The 21,331-nt window shown below is 35.3% G+C and overlaps 1 protein-coding gene across 1 annotated transcript in view; it reads right to left on the reverse strand.

The window, feature by feature from the left end:
* LOC149812061 (E3 ubiquitin protein ligase RIE1-like) overlaps window positions 1–21,331 on the reverse strand; it is a 70,942-nt gene that overhangs the window by 30,592 nt on the left and 19,019 nt on the right. Inside the window, exons 7-8 of the mRNA XM_089992967.1 lie at window positions 13,274–13,406; window positions 13,016–13,177 (exon numbers count right to left, since the gene is read on the reverse strand). Coding sequence (XP_089849093.1) covers window positions 13,016–13,177; window positions 13,274–13,406 — 295 coding nt within the window. The remainder of the gene's footprint in view (window positions 1–13,015; window positions 13,178–13,273; window positions 13,407–21,331) is intronic.

Consider the following 21,331-nt stretch of genomic DNA (forward strand, 5'->3'; position numbering starts at 1 on the left):
GTTTTTCTTATGTAGTCGATATTATGTTTTTGTCTTCTTCTTATATTAAAAAATATTTCATTAAAGAAGATAACTAAGGTCTTTTCAAAAACATATTTTATTTGTTTTTCTTATGTAGTCGATATTATGTTTTTGTCTTCTTCTTATATTAAAAAATATTTCATTAAAGAAGATAACTAGAGTCTTTTCAAAAACATATTTTATTTGTTTTTCTTATGTAGTCGATATTATGTTTTTGTCTTTTTCCTACATTCTTTTTTTTTTTTTCATGTTGTCTTGTATATAGTGTAAGGTACAATGATTATATGACAAAAAGTCTTTTTCATAAAAGGTTGTAAGAAGGTACAATTATTATATGACAAAATATCTTTTTCATAAAAGGTTGTAAGAAGGTACACTTATTAGTTTTTCAAAAAAAAGCTTTTTGAAACTATCGTATACTTTTATGATATAGTATGTATGAATGAATATGTAATATGCAAAATGCAAGTTCCTGAAGGTTCTGTTACATATGACTCTAAAGAAGAAAAAAATCTTCAACTTGAGGTAGCCGATTTCTTCATTTGAACTTTAGGAAAGCATGGCTCATCAAGCTTTTTCTTCAAGGAGTATGATTGCACCATAGTTGTACTTGAACAGGAAGTCTCCATCCTTATTGGGTGAGATATCCTTGCATCAAATACTCGTTAGATTTAAGGCAAAACATATTTAGTCATAATATAACATTATTTCAAGAGAACATATTATCATATCATACAAAATTAAATAAGACAGTGTATCATATTATGTGACATCAAAACCGAGTTTCTCAACATTCTCCCCCTTTTTGATGATGACAAAATATGCTCCCCCTGTCAAAAAGACATTATGCATAGAAATAATAATATGATAAAAGGTGAAATAATGTTTAAAGAGACAGGTTTTCTCCCCCTTTGTCATGGACAAAAAGGAGGGATCAGAGTAATTACAGACCGAAAGTATTTAATAAGTTATTACAGACCAAATATAATAATAAAAAATGAGTCTATCTCGAAGGTGGAGAAGGTGAAGTTGTCCGGTTGGCACGATTCCGCTTGCGAGTCTGCTGCAACAGGGCTTGATTACGAAGGATTCGATCTTGAGTTTGCTCGATATCCATCATAGCAGAAAAGTAATTGAAGGAGGACAGTGGATCTGCTTCATCAGAGCCGGGCATGTGCAGGGACCTTAGATTGAAGGTGGTAGCATCGAGGACGTGAGAGGGTCGGAGGATGACTTCGTTGTGAAGTGGTACTTGGAAATATTTGAGAATGGGAGTTATAAAACACCCAAAAAGAAGAGGCTCAAATTTCTGATAACGAATAAAAAGGTCGAAAATAATGGATGACCAATTTATCGAAAGAGAAGAAAGGATTGCGTAGATAAGAAGAGAGATTTTTCGAGGAACTAATCCCTGGCGGGGATGCTTGGGATAGAGGTTGTGGAGAAGAATCTGGGCAAGTAGCTGAGCTTGAGGTTGGAGATTCCTCATGTGCCACGGAAGTTGGTAGCAGTTGGTGCAAAGAAGTATTTTTCGAAGTACTGATCGGTCGATTGGTACTATGGCGTTAAGGTCGGTACCGGTGGAAGGTAGATTTAGAATTCTACCTAGGTCGGAAGCATTGAAAATCATCAGCTGTCCTCGGACTTTGCTGGTGATTGAGGTTTGTTCATGATCAGAAGAGAAGTTGGTATAAAACAGTCGAACTAGTTCAGGATAATAGGCGGCTGGGGATGAAGATCCTATGAGAGGTTTGAGTTCGGGGAGATAGGTGTCTAAGTCGAAGAACATGAAGTCGTCAAAGTTGATCAATTTTCCTTCATGAATGGGGCGAGAGCAGAGTGAGGTGAAGGTGTGAAACAAATCAGGATACCTTAGATCGGCGGAGGTGATCACATTGGTAGAAGAGGAAGTCATTTTCGAGTGTCTTGAAAATAAAGCACTAGGAGAGAAAGGAGCTAGAACCGAGAGAAAATTTGTATAAGGATAGAAAAGATCGAATGGAATGGTAGGAGATGAACCAATTGATTAAATAGAAGGAAGAAAATAATTGTTGATATGAAATGAGGAAATGCATGAGTTGTAAAATAAGAGACTTGTGAATGACAAATCAAATCAATTTTGGAAGAAAGTGTATTATATTAGCATAGATATTAAGAAGGACATAGTTTCGAAATAATTTTTCTATATATGTAACAAATTTACTATGGGAAATCTTGTTGGATAGTGAGAATAGTCATGAATTGAGTATGGAGTGTCATATTAGACGTAAGAGAAAGAAAGATTCAAGAGTTTTTAAAGTTTTTCGTGAAGATCATGAAGAATAGAGAGTGAATAATGGCCTAATAAGAACAAACAACTTTTTTTTTTTAAGAATTTACTTTATGTGAAAGCATTCCAAAATCGTGAAGAGGGAGTTTGGAATAGGACAAACATGAGAGTATGAGGAAATGCAATAATTTCTTATTTAAGAAGTGTATATTTTGATATACGTGAAAGGAGTGTGAATAGATATAAAGGAGGGTGATACGGATATGTAAAAGAAATGAGAGTGGTCATAAAGGACACCAATCACTTGAAGTTGGATAGAAATTGTATGACATAAAGTGGAGTGAAGGACAAGGTTTTAATGAATCTCGATTGGAGAGAGATATAAAATATATGAGAGAGTCATGGTCACGGATGAAAAGGAACTTCGTATAATGTAGAGAGAGAGATAAAATGGTGATACAAAACGTACTAATGAGTGGGGTACAAGTTTTTGAAAAGAGAATTTTACAGTACTTTTTCGTAAAAGATGTAAACCATGAAGAGATGATAATAGATTGTTCTTAGGCTATGATATAATAGATGATATAGTAAAAATTTATGCGTAAAAACATAGCAACTAGATCTTTAGAAGAAGAAGGTAAAAAGAACAAAAAAAAAACATCATTCGATTTTGACTAAAATTTGAAAAGTAAGATTTCTCATAAAATAATATGTTATCATGTTGAAGGTGAATCAACTTATCGTAAGAGAAGTTTTCACAAAAGGACAATAAATAATAAAGGAGATATGAGATGAGTGATGTGAACAATGTCATGATAGCTTTTAATATAATTAGTTCTTATGGATATGAGTGAAAGGAGATAGGACAAGGAGTCATTATGGATGTGTACTTGAAAGATGACAAGTTGAAAGACATAAAGAATGTGTCTTATAAGAGTTTAGAGTATACGTGAATATGGACACCTAGTTTGACTAACAAAAATCGATAAGAAGAAAAAGACTTTTAAAATAAGATTTTAACAAAACTTATAAGAAGTATTATATTAAGTGTGATTAATTTATAAGTCACTTAGTTTACATATTCCTAGTTCTCTTCTAATTCGGGTGAAGTCTTCATGTCTTAATGGTTTAGTGAATATGTCTGCTAACTGTTGATTAGTGGGTATGAATTCTAGTTTAATTATGTTGTTTAAGACTTGTTCTCTTAAGAAGTGGTGTCTTATTTGAATGTGCTTAGTTCGTGAGTGTAAAATAGGATTCTTAGATAGGTTTATAGCACTTGTATTATCACAAAAAATAGTTGTATTTTCAAAATTTAAACCAAAATCTTTTAATGTTTGTTTCATCCAGATAACTTGAGTACAAGCTAGGCTAGCAGCAATGTATTCGGCTTCAGTAGTTGATAATGATACACAATTTTGTTTCTTACTGAACCATGATACTAGTGAGTGCCCTAGCATGTGACATGTTCCACTTGTGCTTTTTCTGTCAGATTTACTTCCAGCAAAGTCAGCATCACTGTATGAGATTAGATCAAATGTAGAGGATTTTGAATAGAATAATCCAAAATCAACTGTGTCTTTTAAATATCTCATTATTCTTTTTACAGCTTTAAGATGTGATTCTTTTGGGTTTGACTGGAATCTAGCACACAAGCAAACACTAAACATTATATCTGGACGGCTAGCAGTTAAATAAAGAAGTGATCCTATCATACCTCGGTATACCTTTGTATCAACAGTCTTACCATCTTCATCTTTGTCCAACACAGTAGTAGTGCTCATAGGAGTGGATTTTGAAGCAGTTGAGTTCATGTTGAACCTCTTCAGAAGTTCATGAGCATACTTAGATTGGTTGATGAAAACTCCATCCTTGGTTTGCTTAATATGCAGTCCAAGAAAGTAGGTGAGTTCTCCCATCATACTCATTTCGAATTCCTTCTGCATGGACTTAGAAAAATCTTCACAAAGAGTGCTGTTAGAAGATCCAAAGATGATGTCGTCGACATAGATTTGAACAATTAGGGTATGATTATCCACTACTTTGACAAATAGTGTAGAATCTGCTTTGCCAACAGAAAAACCAGTTTTTAATAAAAAGGTTTTAAGTCTTTCGTACCAAGCACGAGGTGCTTGTTTTAAACCATACAAAGCACGTTTGAGTTTAAAAACATGATCTGGGTATTGTTCATTTTCAAATCCTGGAGGTTGTTTTACATAGAATTCTTCATTTATAAAACCATTTAAGAAAGCACTTTTAACATCCATTTGAAATAATTTGAAATCCATATAGCTTGCATATGCTAAGAGCATTCTAATAGATTCAAGTCTAGCAACAGGAGCAAATGTTTCATCAAAGTCAATACCTTCCTCCTGGTTGTATCCTTGAGCTACTAGTCTGGCCTTGTTTCTTATAACATTACCTGTTTCGTCTAGCTTGTTTCTGAAGATCCATCTTGTCCCAATGATTGGATGATCCTTTGGTCTCGGCACAAGATCCCAAACGTCATTTCTTTGGAATTGATTCAGTTCTTCAGTCATGGCTAGCATCCAGAACTCATCAATGATGGCTTCATCAATCTTCTTTGGTTCAAGTTGAGAAATGAATCCCATGTTTGCAATCCGTTCTAGCTGAGCTCTAGTTTGAACCCCCTTTGTTAGTTCTCCCAAAATTTGCTTTTGAGGATGATCTTTGATATCGACAAAGGTTCTTTGGTGATCATCTTCATTAGACTTAGCTGTTTTATCTAAAAATAAATCTGTACTTTCAACATCATCATTAGTTTGTATATGAACAGATTGATCAATAGATTCACAAAAACTAACATGCATAGATTCTTCAATAGTATTATGACACTTATTGAAAACTCTGTATGCTTTACTATGACTTGAATATCCTAAGAATATGCCTTCAACAGATTTAGCATCAAACTTATCTAGGCTATCTTTTGTGTTTAGGATAAAGCATTTACATCCAAAGACTTTGAAGTAGTCTATTCTTGGAGTTCTGTCATAGAATAGTTCATAGGGAGTTTTATTTAATAAGGGTCTAATGAGAACTCTATTTGTTATGTAGCATGCAGTATTAACAGCTTCTGCCCAAAAAGATTTTACAAGATTATTGTGTTGGAGCATAGTCCTGGCAGATTCCTGAAGGGTTCTATTCTTTCTTTCTACTACACCATTTTGAGGTGCAGCTCTAGGGAAGGCAAAGTTATGAGAAATACCATGCAAGTTACAAAAATTTTCAAAGAGTTCATTTTCAAATTCTCCTCCATGGTCACTACGGATTTTAACAATAGAACATGATTTTTCGTTTTGTAATTTTTTACATAAGATTTCAAACTGACAAAACGTGTCACTTTTGTTTTTCAAAAATATTACCCAAGTAAATCTTGAGTAATCATCTACAATGACAAAAACATATCTATTATGATTAAGGCTAGCTACCCTAGAAGGACCAAAAAGGTCCAGGTGGAGAAGCTCTAAAGGTCTTTTACTTGAGATGACATTTTTTGATTTGAAAGGAGATTTTGACAATTTTCCTAATTGACATGCATCACAAAAATAATCCTTTTTAAAAGATATGTTGGGTAACCCACGTACTAATTTATTTTTAGCTAGTTTGGACATGTATTTTGAATTGACATGGCCCATTCTCATGTGCCATAGATGTTGAGTGTCATTATTAGCTATAAGACAATGTTCTGTGATGTTTTCTAGGTATAGTTCGTATATATTATTCTTTCTTATACCTTTTAAGATGATGTTTTCATTTGTGTCAGCTATGAGGCATGCATCATGATTAAAGCTAACATTATAACCTGTGTCACACATTTGACTGATACTTAGTAGGTTATGTTTTAATCCTTTAACAAGGAGAACGTCTTTGATAAGAGGTTTGTCTATGTTACCAATATTTCCAATACCAATTATCAAACCTTTGTTGTTATCTCCAAAGGTGACGGTTCCTCCTTCTTTATGATGAAGAACAGCAAAAAGGTCTGGATGTCCTGTCATGTGCTTTGAACATCCACTATCTAGTATTCATCTGTTCTTCTTTGGAGCCTGCAAAACATTAAGTAAATCTTCTTTTTGGTACCCAATCGGGTCCTTTTTTGTTAGACTTTGGAACCCATATCCATTTGGATTTGGGTTTGTCTATCTCTTTAGAGGAGTTAAAAAGATTATTAATATAATACCCCTTATTTGGTTCAGATGAACTTTTCACAAATGTGGTCTTTGGATTTATACAAGAAGGTTTTTTGAAATGAGAATAGCCAATCCCATTCTTGTAAAAGGAGACCTTCTGAGAGGATAAGAGTTTATCCAAGTTCTCTTTACCTTTAGTAAACTTGAAAACCGTTTTCATAAGGTTCTCAGTTTTACTTTTTAGCTCTGAAATTTCTACTTGCATATCTTTAGTTTTGGAGTTAGTAGAAGAAATTTCAGATATAAGCAAAAGATTTTTCTTTTTCAACTCAGAATTTTCACTGCTGAGTTTTTCATTCTCTTGAGAAAGCTCTAAATTTTCAGATTTTAAAGCTTTATTTTTTAAACTTAATTTTCTAGATTCTTCAAATAGTTCTTGAAAAGCATCTAGAAGTTCTTCAAAGGAAAAATCAGAGATTTCACTTACCGAACTTTCGTTTGCCATGAAGCACATATTTGCAGTTTCGGCTTCATCATCACTTGACTCTTCACTAGTGGATGGTTCTGAATCATCCCATTGAGCATGCAGAGCCTTTTTCTTGAAGAACCTCTTCTTTGGTTCCTCAGTCTTGGACTTTCTTTTGAGAAGGGGACAGTCACGTTTTAAGTGCCCTGGCTTATTACACTGAAAGCACATGGGATCTTCTTTAAGATCTTTTCTTTCCTTGTGCCTGTTTGGAAGCCGGTTCCTTCTCATAAAGCGCTGGAATTTTCTGGTAAGTAGCGCAATTTCTGATTCTTTATCTGAGTCTTCATTCTCAGATAGGGCTGAGAAAGCTAGAGTTTTCTTTACTGGTTGCTCTTCTTCCCTTCTTTCTTTCATGTGGACTTCATAGGCCATAAGATTTCCTATTAAGTCGTCCAATGTAAGCTTAGATAAATCTTGAGCTTCTTCAATAGCAGTGGTCTTTCTCTCCCAATCAGTTGTGAGAGATCTCAAGATTTTCTTCACCTTTTCAGTCTGGGAATATGTTACACCCAGAGATTTCAGATCGTTGGTGATGTTGGTGAATCTGGTAAACATCTCTGTGATGGGTTCATCTTTGTTCATTTTGAACAACTCATATTTTCTAACAAGAGATGATATTTTGGCTTCTTTAACTTTGTTGGTTCCTTCATGAATCACCTCCAAAGAATGCCAAATGTCATATGCAGATTCACATATAGATATTCTGTTGAATTCATTTTGATCAATGGCACAATATAAGGCATTCATAGCCTTTGCATTTAAGTTTGCCATTTTCTTTTCTTCATCAGACCATCAGTTATAGTCTGCGGATGGAGATGTGTATGGATGCTCAACAATTTTCCATACAGCAAAGTCTATGGATTTGAGAAAGATAGCCATTCTGCACTTCCAATATCCATAGTTGGAGCCATTGAAGAAGGGGGGACGAGATGCGTGTTGACCTTCAATATCACGAGCATAAGAGGTAGATGCCATTTGTGCTGGAAGACTTGTTACGTCGAAACCAGCAAACCTGCTCTGATACCAAATGAAATTCCACTAGAGGGGGGGTGAATAGTGAAATATGATAATGATCGATAAAATAAAATAATTAAGCAATAAGGCACAACACATAAAACACAAAAGTTATACTGGTTCGGTCAATGTCCAGACCTACATCCAGTCCCCAAGCAAACCACTTGAGATTCCACTATAACATCCGAGTTACCGGATAAATAGTACAACACCCTCTTCCCAAGAGGTCTTCTTCTCTCAACAGAGAAGGGCAACACCCTCTTCCCAAGAGGTCTTCTTCTCTCAACAGAGAAGGGCAACACCCTCTTTCACAGAGGTCTACTTCTTTAAACAAAGAAGGAGTACAGTGAATAAACAGAGTTACAATACTTCCTATAGAACCTTCAGAATGATATGAATGCACGAATGAAGGATTCTAAGAATGTTTTGTTTGTCACTCAGAGGATACTCTTTGTCAAAGAGCTGGACTTGACTTTTTCTCTTTTCTTTCTTTTTCAAGGCTCTCTTTTCAAATCACGAATAGAATATTTTTCTCTTTGTAAGCTCACACGTCTATTTCATTCCTCTTGTTTGAATAGTTTATGTGTGTGTGTTTATATAGCTTATAAAAAGTAGTCGTTACATTTTGGAATTGTAACTTTTTGAAATATGAAATGTTATGTCTTTTCAAAAATATCTTTTAGAGAAGATCGAGAATGCCTTTTTCCAGAAGAGTAAGATAGAGGGTACACTAGTCGTTGTAGTGTTTTAGGTAATACATATTTTATGTAAAAAGTCTATTTCTTACAATAGTACATTTGAACGTTGGGTTGTAGTTTTGTCTTTATTCTAATTAATGATTTGAGGTACATTAGTACTTCTTTACTTTAAATGAGTGTAAGTACTATGAGTGCTTTGAGATATTTATTTATACATAGTCATGTCAAGTGTATTCTTTATGTAGTGTATTTCAAAGTCTCCAGAGAGAATGAGGACCAAAAAGAAGGTCGACATTCTTTGGGAAGGATATTTAGAAAGGATTTGTTACAGAAGGCATTTAATGCTTTGTAGAGAGAATGATGACTTCAAGTAAGTCGACATTCTATGGTTATGAGAAAAAGTAACTATAGTTCTTTTAAAACCATATTTTATTTGTTTTTCTTATGTGTAGCCGATTTATGTTTTTGTCTTCTTTTTGTATTTAAGAAACATTTCATTAGAGAAGATAACTAAGGTCTTTTCAAAAACATATTTTATTTGTTTTTCTTATGTAGTCGATATTATGTTTTTGTCTTCTTCTTATATTAAAAAATATTTCATTAAAGAAGATAACTAAGGTCTTTTCAAAAACATATTTTATTTGTTTTTCTTATGTAGTCGATATTATGTTTTTGTCTTCTTCTTATATTAAAAAATATTTCATTAAAGAAGATAACTAGAGTCTTTTCAAAAACATATTTTATTTGTTTTTCTTATGTAGTCGATATTATGTTTTTGTCTTTTTCCTACATTCTTTTTTTTTTTTTCATGTTGTCTTGTATATAGTGTAAGGTACAATGATTATATGACAAAAAGTCTTTTTCATAAAAGGTTGTAAGAAGGTACAATTATTATTTGACAAAATATCTTTTTCATAAAAGGTTGTAAGAAGGTACACTTATTAGTTTTTCAAAAAAAAGCTTTTTGAAACTATCGTATACTTTTATGATATAGTATGTATGAATGAGTATGTAATATGCAAAATGCAAGTTCCTGAAGGTTCTGTTACATATGACTCTAAAGAAGAAAAAAATCTTCAACTTGAGGTAGCCGATTTCTTCATTTGAACTTTAGGAAAGCATGGCTCATCAAGCTTTTTCTTCAAGGAGTATGATTGCACCATAGTTGTACTTGAACAGGAAGTCTCCATCCTTATTGGGTGAGATATCCTTGCATCAAATACTCGTTAGATTTAAGGCAAAACATATTTAGTCATAATATAACATTATTTCAAGAGAACATATTATCATATCATACAAAATTAAATAAGACAGTGTATCATATTATGTGACATCAAAACCGAGTTTCTCAACACAGTCATCAACAAAAATGATATAATATGTATAACCACCTTTGGAAATAACTTTTGCGGGGCCCCAAACATCCGAATGTATTAACTCAAGTGGTCGTGAGGAAATAAAAGTTCTACTAAGAAATGATAATCTTTTCATTTTGCCAAGAATGCAGTCTTTACAAGAAAAATTTTCAGAATTACAAAATTTTTCCAAACTTGAAAAATATTGAATTTTAGACATATGAGGATGGCCAAGCCTATTGTGCCATAAATCCAATTCTAATTTCTGAATATTATAACAAAATGCATTCTTGGGTAATTCCAAAAAGTCCATGTAATAAAGTCCTCCTTCTCTATGGCCTTCCCCAATCAGCTTCCCTGACTGACGATCCTGTACCCAACAACCATGAGAAGAGAAGGAGATATTACATTCATAATCAGATATTTGCGAGACAGATAAGAGATTCAAATTAAGTTTAGGGATATATCTAACTTCTGGGATAAAAACTCTTTTGGATTTTTGAAGATTTTCAAAACATCCTATTCCTTTTACTATGAGAGATGTGCCATCGGCTGTAAAAACCTTTGACACACTTGAGTTATTTTTAAGACATTCGGATAGACTATTAACATTTGGGGTCATATGAAAAGAAGCACCAGAATCTAAAAGCCAAGGAAAGTTACTTGGACCAGAGAAAGATGCAACTGCCGCTCCAGTTGAGGCTTCGGTTGAGGAGGATATCCCTTTGAGAAGAAGTTGAAGGATTTCCATCAGTTGAGCCATAGACACAGGTGCATCTTGATCTTTTGACTCAGATTCAACAGATGCAACTCTTTTTTCTTCTCTTCTTTTTAACTTTGGACATTGAGGCCTATAGTGCCCCGGTTCATGACAATGATGACAAATAACTTTTCTTTTATCAAAGTCGTCGTTTTGCCTTCCAAAATGAGGCGGCTTGTAAGTACGAGTATGATTCCCCGGTCTAGATACAGCTAAAACAGAGTCATCATCAACTTTTGGAGTACTTTTTCTAAGTCTATTTTCCTCCATAGTGAGCTCTTCTATAGTATCAACAATAGAAGAAATTTTTCCACGATGTAAAAGGGCCGATTTGGTGGATTCAAACTCCGGCCTTAGACCATTCACAAATTGATAGAAATGTTCCATATCGAGTTGCTTTTGGCGAAGCTCGATGTCTTCGGCACAATGCCATTTGGGCTCAAGAAGAGCCAACTCTTCCCAAAGTTCGGACAACTCATTACAATATTCTTGAATAGTTTTATCTTTTTGAGTCATTGTCCGAACTTTATCTTGTAAATTGCATACATTTGCAATATCTTTAAGGGAATACATGTTTTTGAGGTATTCCCAAGCCTTATCGGCATGCTCAAACTTAGCTAGACTAGAGCATTTTTTAATGTCTATGCTATTGATGAGTCATGACATAATTTTTGCATGCCCTATCCTCCATTCTTTCCATTTCTTTTCATAAGTGGCTAACGCCTTACTCTTCTCTTCTTCCGTTAGAGGAACCTCTTCATCACCCTCTTTCTTGGTAAGAGATAGTTTAGGTTCCAAATCGGAACCATCCACTATACCCCATAAACCTTTTCCCCAAATGTGGTGCTTCATAATCGAAGCCCACATTATATAGTTAGTATCATTTAGCTTCATAGGAATGATGGTGATCTTATCATTGTCATCCATCTTTTACAAGGGTAAGAGAGGAATAAATAGGAGAAGAGAGAAAAAAATAAAAAGAAAAGAAAAAGAGTAGCACAAGTTTGCCTTTCTTCAAACAAATCTTCTTGAGCCAAGAACAAGGTGATGAAACACCTTTTGTAAATGTGGCATAGAAATCGAGGCGGAAGCACTTCAAGATCTAAGGATTTCGTAGCTCTGATACCATGTAATGAAATGGTGGTCTTCAACAAATGCACAAATAACTCACAAACAAGTGTCTATTGGAGACACTACAAGCATGACCCTTGAAAGGGTATAAAGGGAAGAACACTTGAAAAATAAATAATACTTTATTCATGAACAAAATGCTTAAGAAGCATGGTTATTTACATTGAAGGGGTTCACCCCTATATATACAAAAAAGGGGAGAGAGATGAGAGCTCATGTTGAGCTCTCCAAAAGAGACGTTGGATTCCAACGTCTCTTAATATAGTTGTTGGACTACAGTCCAACAACATTTATTATTATAGTTGTTGGACTATAGTCCAACAGCATTTATTATAGTTGTTGGACTATAGTCCAACAGCATTTATTATAGTTGTTGGACTACAGTCCAACAGCTATTTGCACAGTCAAGTTCCAACAGGAACTTGACTGCATCAAATATCTAGTTTCTATTGAACTAGATGCTAAAAAAGAAAATAAAGAAAAATAGAAAAAGAAAATAATAAAAGAAAATATAATAATATTAAATAATATATATATATATATATATTACAGTTTACATTTTAACAAAAACCACCTTCTTAGTTCTTACAAGACAAAATTTTCCAAACTATCATAAAAACAATACAATAAAATGAAAAGGCTTAAAATTTCCTTTTTAGCAAACCTGTCACTTGATGCTTCAATGTTTTCTCTGGCTTCTAGCAAAACCTATTTTAACATTTTCCAAATTCCATGATCGAAATTCCTTAGTTTCTATTTACTAAAACACCAAATTTTGAACAAGAAATTATTGTCAACAACTTAGTTTACAAAGTTCTAGTGTATGATGTTTAATTTCTGCATTAAGAGGTCATTTTTATGCAGCTCCCATACTGCTAACCATCTATCTCAATATTTGTTGATATGGACACTGCACCCATCTCGAGAAATGCGAAGATGGATGCCTCAGGCAGGTCGCTGCATGCCCACCATGAAGCAACATTGCATCTAATGTGAAGTCTCTGCATTAAAAATTAATAATCTGACACTTTTCATTCTCTCAAAAGTGGGACATATCAAAACATTATATACATATTGAAAATCTTACTGCATCATCTGGTGAAAGTGCGCGCTCATCTGCAAAGACTTCAGCGCCTGTTGCAATTGATATCGTGGATCCCTCATCCAATCTCCACTTTTCACTTTCACTACCATCTTGTCTATATCTATATCTTGGCAGCAAACTGATGTCAGCATCTGAAGCACCCTCCTGTTTTTGTATTCCAAGTGAGCACAATCATTAGATTCAAAATGATATTTCAACAGTGGTTTTCTCAAATATTGATGACCATGATGTTCCTCTAACCTGTCCTGCCACGGCATAGAGTATTGCAATGATGCAAGGCAAGCAACAGCAAAGAGCAATCCCAATTACGCAAGCCAAGGCAACACAAAAGATAGCAAAGAACACATCAAAGGCCAGAAATACAACAGCTAACCTGCAAAAAAGCTCGTGAAATTCATGTATAAAATATCGGTAGCTTACTTTAACCACACAAGAAAATAATCGAGAAGCAGATGAAATGCTATATGCAACTCAGAAAATAGACACAATCGAAAGCATGAACTAAGAAATATCTTGCCAACTCCTAAGTAATTAATATTAGCTTCATGACTTGTCCTATTTAGTTTTTGTACTTTACTTTCTTGCTGCCTCGCGCTTTATGTGCCATGGCATTTACTTGTATATGTTTGTCTTTTTCTCCAGGATGCAATCTTGGTCCTCCTTTACGTTCTCGCACTTTACTTTCTGCATTTAATTTTGTTGCCCCGCGCTTTATGCGCCATGGCCTTACTACTTACTACCTTACTTTTCTGTTGTAGTCATGCTTGCCCTTGCACTTATTTTTTTGTATGTAATGTTCGTTCATACTTTGCTGCCGCACCTCGTGCATATGCTTTGCTCGTGCACGTGTTCTTATCTCTATCGTATGCTCCTTTACTTGCTTACGCTTATCGTTTTAGCGAGGTACAACTTCATGCCTCGCAAGTCATCTTTTGCACTTGCTTAGTCAGGATAGGATCTCATACCCCGTGAGTTGCTTACGTAGTTGTCTACTCATGTGTGGCTTGTGCGTTTTACGCTTGAGGTGCAACTTTGCACATCGAGTCTTGCTCCTCATTTTGCCACGACACTATAATGCGTACGGCTTTGCCCCTTGTCAGCTTGCACTCTCTAAGTGCAGTTTTGAGTGTATAGTGTATACCGTCTTACTTGTCTTAAAAGCCACGACACATACTTATACACTTCGGTTCTCTAAAAATGATGGTCTTAGGTGCAAACCTATTTTCAAAGATGTATAGCTTTGTAAAGCAGATTTCGAAAGTCTCTTGTGAGATAGCAGATGGATCTCCCAAATCGATGTATTTAGGAGAAGTGTGTTGCAACTTCGGTTCGCGTATCTGATACGACTCAGATCACCTTGTTTAGGAGCATGTGCACGAGTAGGGTGAGAGTCCTATCGAGGTGCTTGCGCCATCGCTAAGATCAGCGCTATATCACTTCTGATGCGAGACTTAGTTTCTAGGCTTTCTGGTCAAACTAAGATAGTAGTGCCTTCCTTTCTTCGCGAAAGTATTGTTGATGGATTTCTCCTAAGAAATCCATGCTCATCTCCCTGTAGTCGTACCCTTAGTCATATACAATATGTTTGGACTACGAAGAGCAGGACGAGAGGTCTGTAGTAACCTCTAAACATGTATTGACACTTTAAGTTAAATCATGTTATGTTGATATTCGCCTAATAGGCAGAATGCTTGTGATTGTCTAAAGGACCCGAGCACGATAAGTTGAAACTTGAATGAGTTCACTGTGGACTTCTGTAAAGCAGATATGTTGGGGGTTTCCTGCGAGAGATCCTTACCCCTCTCATCGTGGTTGTACTTTTAAACAAGTACGTTGCATACTGCGGTGAGTAGGATGAGAGCTGTGTGGTTACCTTGAATGCGCAGTGGCGTGTGTAATTCACATAATGATAATTATGCGCATTCACAGGCAAGATGCTCGATTGGGTTGAAAGACCATAGCATGTAGAATGGGACGGCGGTTAAGAACCTCCCGTCGTGCCCGTTCGGGACGGTTCATCAAGAGAGAGGATGGATGGTACAAAACTCCGATGGACAGGCCATTAATGGCTATTACGGGTAAGGTCTGGCTTCCCCAGTCATCGAAGGTTAGGGAAAATGAGGCTATCATATTTAACCTAGGTGGTAGTCGCCTGGCACTTCTACAGAAGATGGATGCATCCATAGGCCCAATATTGCCTTTTAGGACTTACTCTCTTGACTATCAGTCGTCTCCTTAGGAGCGAACTTAGTCAGTCATTCGGGGTATAATAAAATACATAGCATAATGGACTCCCAAATCGATCTCGGTCGTTTCTACGTTTTGCCTTGAGCGTACCCACAATGGCCTGCTCATAATGAGAACAAGATATAACTTACGCACATGATTATGAGATATGTGTGTTGTGACGTAGATTGATTGTTTGTTAGCTCGGTAGTTCGGTACACTATTCGTTAAGCTATGCACGCTTGTCGAGGCGTTACTCTAGTTGGTTAAACTACTTATTAAGTTTCTTGCTTAGTAATAACTAGCTTCTCATACTAGTTAAATGCTTATTCATTAGTGTGTGTCTCTTATGATTGATGTGATTGCATACAGCTCATAATCTATGAACTGGTGGCAACTAGGACTGATCTAGCCGCTTGTCTTATAAGCTGCTTACATATTGTGATATAACTGCTACTGTATGATTGTTTATCATGTGTAGCTTATGAATTGTTTGTGATGTAATAGCTTGCGCCTTACGATAAATGTAGTTACTTGTCGATGGGCTAAACCATCTAATGGTAATTGTATGTATTGTGAGCATTGTTATAAATGCTTGTCTTATTCAGTTGAATTGTTGCTTGTTTAGCACTATGGTCCTCACTGTCCTTGTATTTAGTTGTTTGCTTTACTAGAGTTTTGCTTACTCCACAGTATGTTTGGTTAGATCTGCTAGTCTTGCTTTTTCCTGCTTGATCTAGCGAATATCTTGCTTATTGCAGCATTTGTTCCTCCTTATCTTTTGCACCTCTACTAGTCTGTTGTGAGACTGACCCAATTCATGGGCAGGTGGTGGACAGGTTGAGACAGCTTGCGATGGCACGATGACGTGATGCGTTCAAGGCAAGACCCTTTCCCTGATGTTACGCTCCTGAGGACACTTTTGGTAAACATGGTATAAAGTTTTTTTTAAAGCATCTCTTCTGATTAAAACTCTCGATTATTAAAATTGTATTACCAAAACTTTGTTCTTCTTTTCATTTAAATAAAATATATAATTGAGTTGCAAATCGGTTTGTAAATGGGAGTTTGTGTTGTAATGCGCCCAAGGTCTAGGGACTTGCTATTTTAAACATGATTTTTCGCTGAACTTCTGTTTCAAACTCTGATAAATGATTGATTTCAAAGCTAAACCCTTTTCATAAAAGGTTTCAAGTCCACGATTTTGGGGCATTACAATTTTGGTCTTTTCATTGTACATTTTATTTTTATGTATTTTTTAGGTTTCTCTTTTTGTAGTTTTACTTTTTCTTTTTCTTTTTTATTTTGGCCTTTTTGGGAACCATTGGGGCCCCCAACTAAATAGGCGTTGGGGTGACCATTGGGGCTCCCCAACGTCTATTAGGGGAGCCCCAATGGCCTCCCTTTTTCATCCCATATTTTTTGTATATAAAGGAGTCTTCCCCCCTCTTGTTTGTAAGGAGTTCTCTCCTCTTTTCTCTCTTGAATAGTATTATTTTGCCTCTTGGCTTTCACCCCATAGTGGATTTGTGTATATTGCACATTAAGTGCTTGTGTTGTTTGGTTCATTATTAAACCCTTTTTGTATTTTCGTATATCTCATTACATGGTATCAAAGCCAATTGAGCTGTTTGTAATCTTGGAAGTATTTCTCTAAGTTTTTTCTCATCTCTACCTCTCTTTGTCATCATGGAGCACGACACAAGAGTTGAACTCTCCTTCAAGCTCAACGGATCAAATTATTTGATGTAGGCGTCGTCTATGGAGAATCATCTTCGTGGAAAAAAGTTATGGGGCTTTGTGATAGGGACCACTCTTGAACCAACATTGAAGCTCACCAAGATCGATGGTGATGGCGAAAAAGCTCTTGATGGTGAAGATCGCATTAAAGCAATCAATGAGCATCAAACAAAGGTAGAAGATTAGGAAAGCAACCACGTCAAAATTTGGTTCATGAACAATGTTGACATAAAAATTTGTGCCAACATTGCTAAATTTGGAATAGCAAATGAAGTTTGGTTCTTCCTTAAGGGTATGTATACCCAAAAGGATCTTACTACACAATTTTTTTATTAAGAAAAAATTTGATCTACTAAACAAGGGGACATGAGTGTCCGAGACTATTTTAGTGCTTTGTCTCTCCTTTGGGATGAACTTGCTCTTTTTGAGCCCAAGCGGGTGGCTCCAGAAGATGTTGAGCTGAGAAAGAACATTTCTTTCAATTCCTTCACGGTCTTAGACCGGAATTTGAACAAGGGCATCCCTTCTTCATAGAAGCATGGCCTTACCTATTGAAGATGCCCTTGCCGAAGTATGCCAAGAGGAAACAAGTCTTGGTATGACTCATAAAAGTGATGAGATTTTGGCTGTTACTAGACCAGAATCCAATGTCAAGCCTTAAAGGCCTCCCCACTTTGCCAAAAATAATGGCTTTAGAAAGGGTGTCATTTGCTACTATTGTAATTAACCGGGTCATATCAAACTGGTTTGTCCTAAGCTCAAAGGAAAAGTGGCCACGGTTGGTGAAAATGTCCAAAATAAAGAATAAATGACCAACAATGGAGGAGACATTAAAGACACTCTAAATCAAATTTCGGAGGCACTTCAACATCTTCTAAGTGTTCCTCTACTTCAGGTACTGCCATCGCAACCTCCTCATTTCCTCCAAGTATGTGGATTTTGGACTCTAGTGATTCTTTTCACATGATACCTCATAAACACATCCTTTCTAAAGTCCGTTCCATTCACATAACATCTTATGTTTCAACGGCTGATGGGACTTCTTTGAAAATTGAAAATATTGGAACACTTTATTTAAAACATTCTCAAAATTTCTTTGTTCCAAAAGTAAGGTTGGTTCCAAAATCAATTTAAACTTATTTTTTGTTTCTCAAATTATCGATCAAGGATGCAAAGTCTATTTCTCATGTAAGGATTGCACCGTGCAAGATCTCCAGTCAGGGAAGCTGATTGGGCAAGGCCATAGGAGGGACGATCTGTATTTCATGGATTTTTTGACACTACCATCCAAGTCTTTTTGTAATTTTATAAATGTTAAAAGTATAGATGTTTGGCACAAGAGACTTGGTCATCCGAATTTTTCAAATATGTCTCTCTTCTCCTTTTTGGGAAACTCTTGTAATGAAAAAGTTATGACTTGTAAAGATTGCATCTTTGGTAAAGTAAAAGCCAACTCTTTTCTTGAAAGAAGCTTTATCTCTACACGACCTTTTGAATTAGTTTATTCCGATGTTTGGGGTCCTTCTCCTGTCATGTCTAAGGGAGGTTTTTCATATTATGTAATCTTTGTGGATGATTTCACTAGATACACATGGATTTTCTTTCTAAGTAGACGATTCCAACTCTTCGCTTTTTGTTTCTCCTTAACAAACTTTTGGTTTTCTCCCCGTAAAGTTTGAGGAGGGGTGTTAATATATATATATATATACCAAAATACTCAATACGGATATTTTGGTCTTTTCACTATACATTTTATTTTTATATATTTTTTAGGTTTCTCTTTTTGTATTTTTACTTTTCTTTTCTTTTTTTATTTTGGCCTTTTTGAGAACCATTGGGGGCCCCACCTAAATAGGCGTTGGGGTTGCCAACAGTCATATTAATGACCATTGGGGCTCCCCAACGTCTATTAGGGGATCCCCAATGGCCTCCCTTTTTCAGCCCATATTTTTTGTATATAAAGGGGTCTTCCCTCCTCTTGTTTGTAAGGAGTTCTCTCCTCTTTTCTCTCTTGAATAGTATTCTTTTGCTTCTTGGCTTTCACCCCATGGTGGGTTTGTGTATATTGCACATTAAGTGCTTGTGTTTTTGGTTCATTATTGAACCCTTTTTGTATTTTTGTATATCTCCTTATAGGCTTTTGGTTTATTAACTTTTCTTTCCAGCTGATTTAACCCACCGTAGCCAAAAATTTTGCAGTTCTGAACTTGATACAATCCATCTAGAATAATGAGTGTTTCTAATGCTTGGCCTCAAGTGTTACTAGCCAGACTAGTTCAACTACTTCACATAAATAGATTGTCTCAGGAAGTTGTCAAGCTAACTCCAATGCTTGGTTACATAGGCCACACCAGCTGGCCTGAAGCTGGCCTTAATGGCTTCTTATTGCAGGTTGTCACAGGTCAGGTTGCCCTCTTAGGAGGAGGTTAACCTGGCAAGAAAATGAGCTCATTGGGTCAGATCAAGGATCTGTAAGAAGCATGTAACGTCCCCCAAAAATCCAACCTTTTAAAACTTTCCCAAACCCCAAATTTTTAGAAAAATTTAAAACTTTTTTATTTATATAAACAATTTACATGGTTCTTAAAAGTAATATGCCAACAAGTTCATCTATGGCCACATTCCAACCGTTCCAAATACTAGACGGCTCACCTGAGCGCAAGCGTAAGTCCATATTAGCCTCTCAGTATCAGATCTATCCATAGATACAACTTGATTGGGACTATTACTCTAAGAGCTTCTCACATATGAAAAAGGAAATGCGGAAGACAAAATGTATCAAGATTTAAGATAATTGAGAAGTTACATAAAAAATTAAAGTTTTAAATCATATGCATGAACACAATACGAATGAAATGACAGAATTTAAAAATGTTCTCATTCCAAAATATTACACTTCTTTAAATGCAAGGATTCAGACAAAAAAGTAAAATTTACACAAGTTTTTAACTATCTCAAAACTTTTATCTGATCCCTCCAAGAATCGTAATAGGTAAGAGTGGAGCCTTCAGCCACGCAGCAACCCACGCTTCGCTTCAATTCTCCATGAGGTTATCTGTAAATATTGTAAGGCATCAACCATATGCCTGTAGGAAACCAAAACTAAACTTGAAGAATAGAATTCCAACGCAATCAAGTGTAATTCTCATCATTTTAGAAATAAGAGTCAAAGAAATCCATTGTTAGAAAGTATGCGAAAATGAATTACAAGAATGCATAATGCATTCATAAGGTCCAACATTGGACAAACACAACCCCACAATGAAGAATAACAAAATGGTCCACTAAGTGACACCACAATAAACATACGAAGAGGCATAAGTTACATATGCTTTATTGAATGAGGGCCTAAAAGGCCATAGACCCCCTATTTATACAAAAAATGAGGGTTGAAAAAGGGGACCCATTGGGGGCTCCCCATAGAGACGTTGGGAGCCCCAACGGCTTTATGTGGGGGCCCTTATGCATGAATCCCTTTTCAATATAAAAAAAATAAAAGAACTAAAAATAATTAATTACATAAAATAGTTGTTTCTAAAAACAACTATGTAAAATAACCAAAATACCCCTATCAGGTATTTCATATATATATATATATATATATATATATATATATATATATATATATATATATATATATATATATATATATAGATAGATAGATAGATATGTGAAAACATATATATTTTAACACCCCCCTCAAACTTTACGTGGGGATAACGAAAAGTTTGAAGATACAAAAAGGAGGGTTTTAAGTCTTCAAAGAATCTTTAATGAAAGTCATCATCTTTAGAGCACATGAAAGAGTTTTGCAAATGTCAGCCTTAAACTGTCTTTAATGATCATCCCCAAGCTCCTTTCACGATGTATCATAGATATTTCTTTCATCTCATCTTGGCGATCCTGTAGAACAAGCCAAAAGAACTCCAAGTAAAAAATATCTTTGTATCTTAATCAAATAAAAGATATCAAATAAGATTGACCATATGATTTCATCAAAACAACTATTCAAAAGATATTTCATGCTTTTCAATTGAGTATTATGCAAAAATGATTTAAACTTAAATACTCTATTGATAAAACACACTATATTCTTGAAGAAGGATATGGGCACAAAAGCCACACTAAGAAGAGAACATTACTAAATGTGAAAAAGTCTTCAAAGATGTGCACTACAAGTACCAACACTACAAAGGAAAACGTGTACAAAGACACACTTGAATAAAAGTACACAAAGGTATAAGAAAATTTTCTATAAAAAGAGACTTTGTGTAACAAAATCAAGAAAAACAAAGAGTCCATAAAGGCACAGAGGAGAACACTCATAAGTGC

Source organism: Nuphar pumila, chromosome 17 (assembly GCF_984573655.1).
Source record: "Nuphar pumila chromosome 17, dmNupPumi1.hap1.1, whole genome shotgun sequence".
In the NCBI taxonomy this organism is placed as follows: domain Eukaryota; kingdom Viridiplantae; phylum Streptophyta; class Magnoliopsida; order Nymphaeales; family Nymphaeaceae; genus Nuphar; species Nuphar pumila.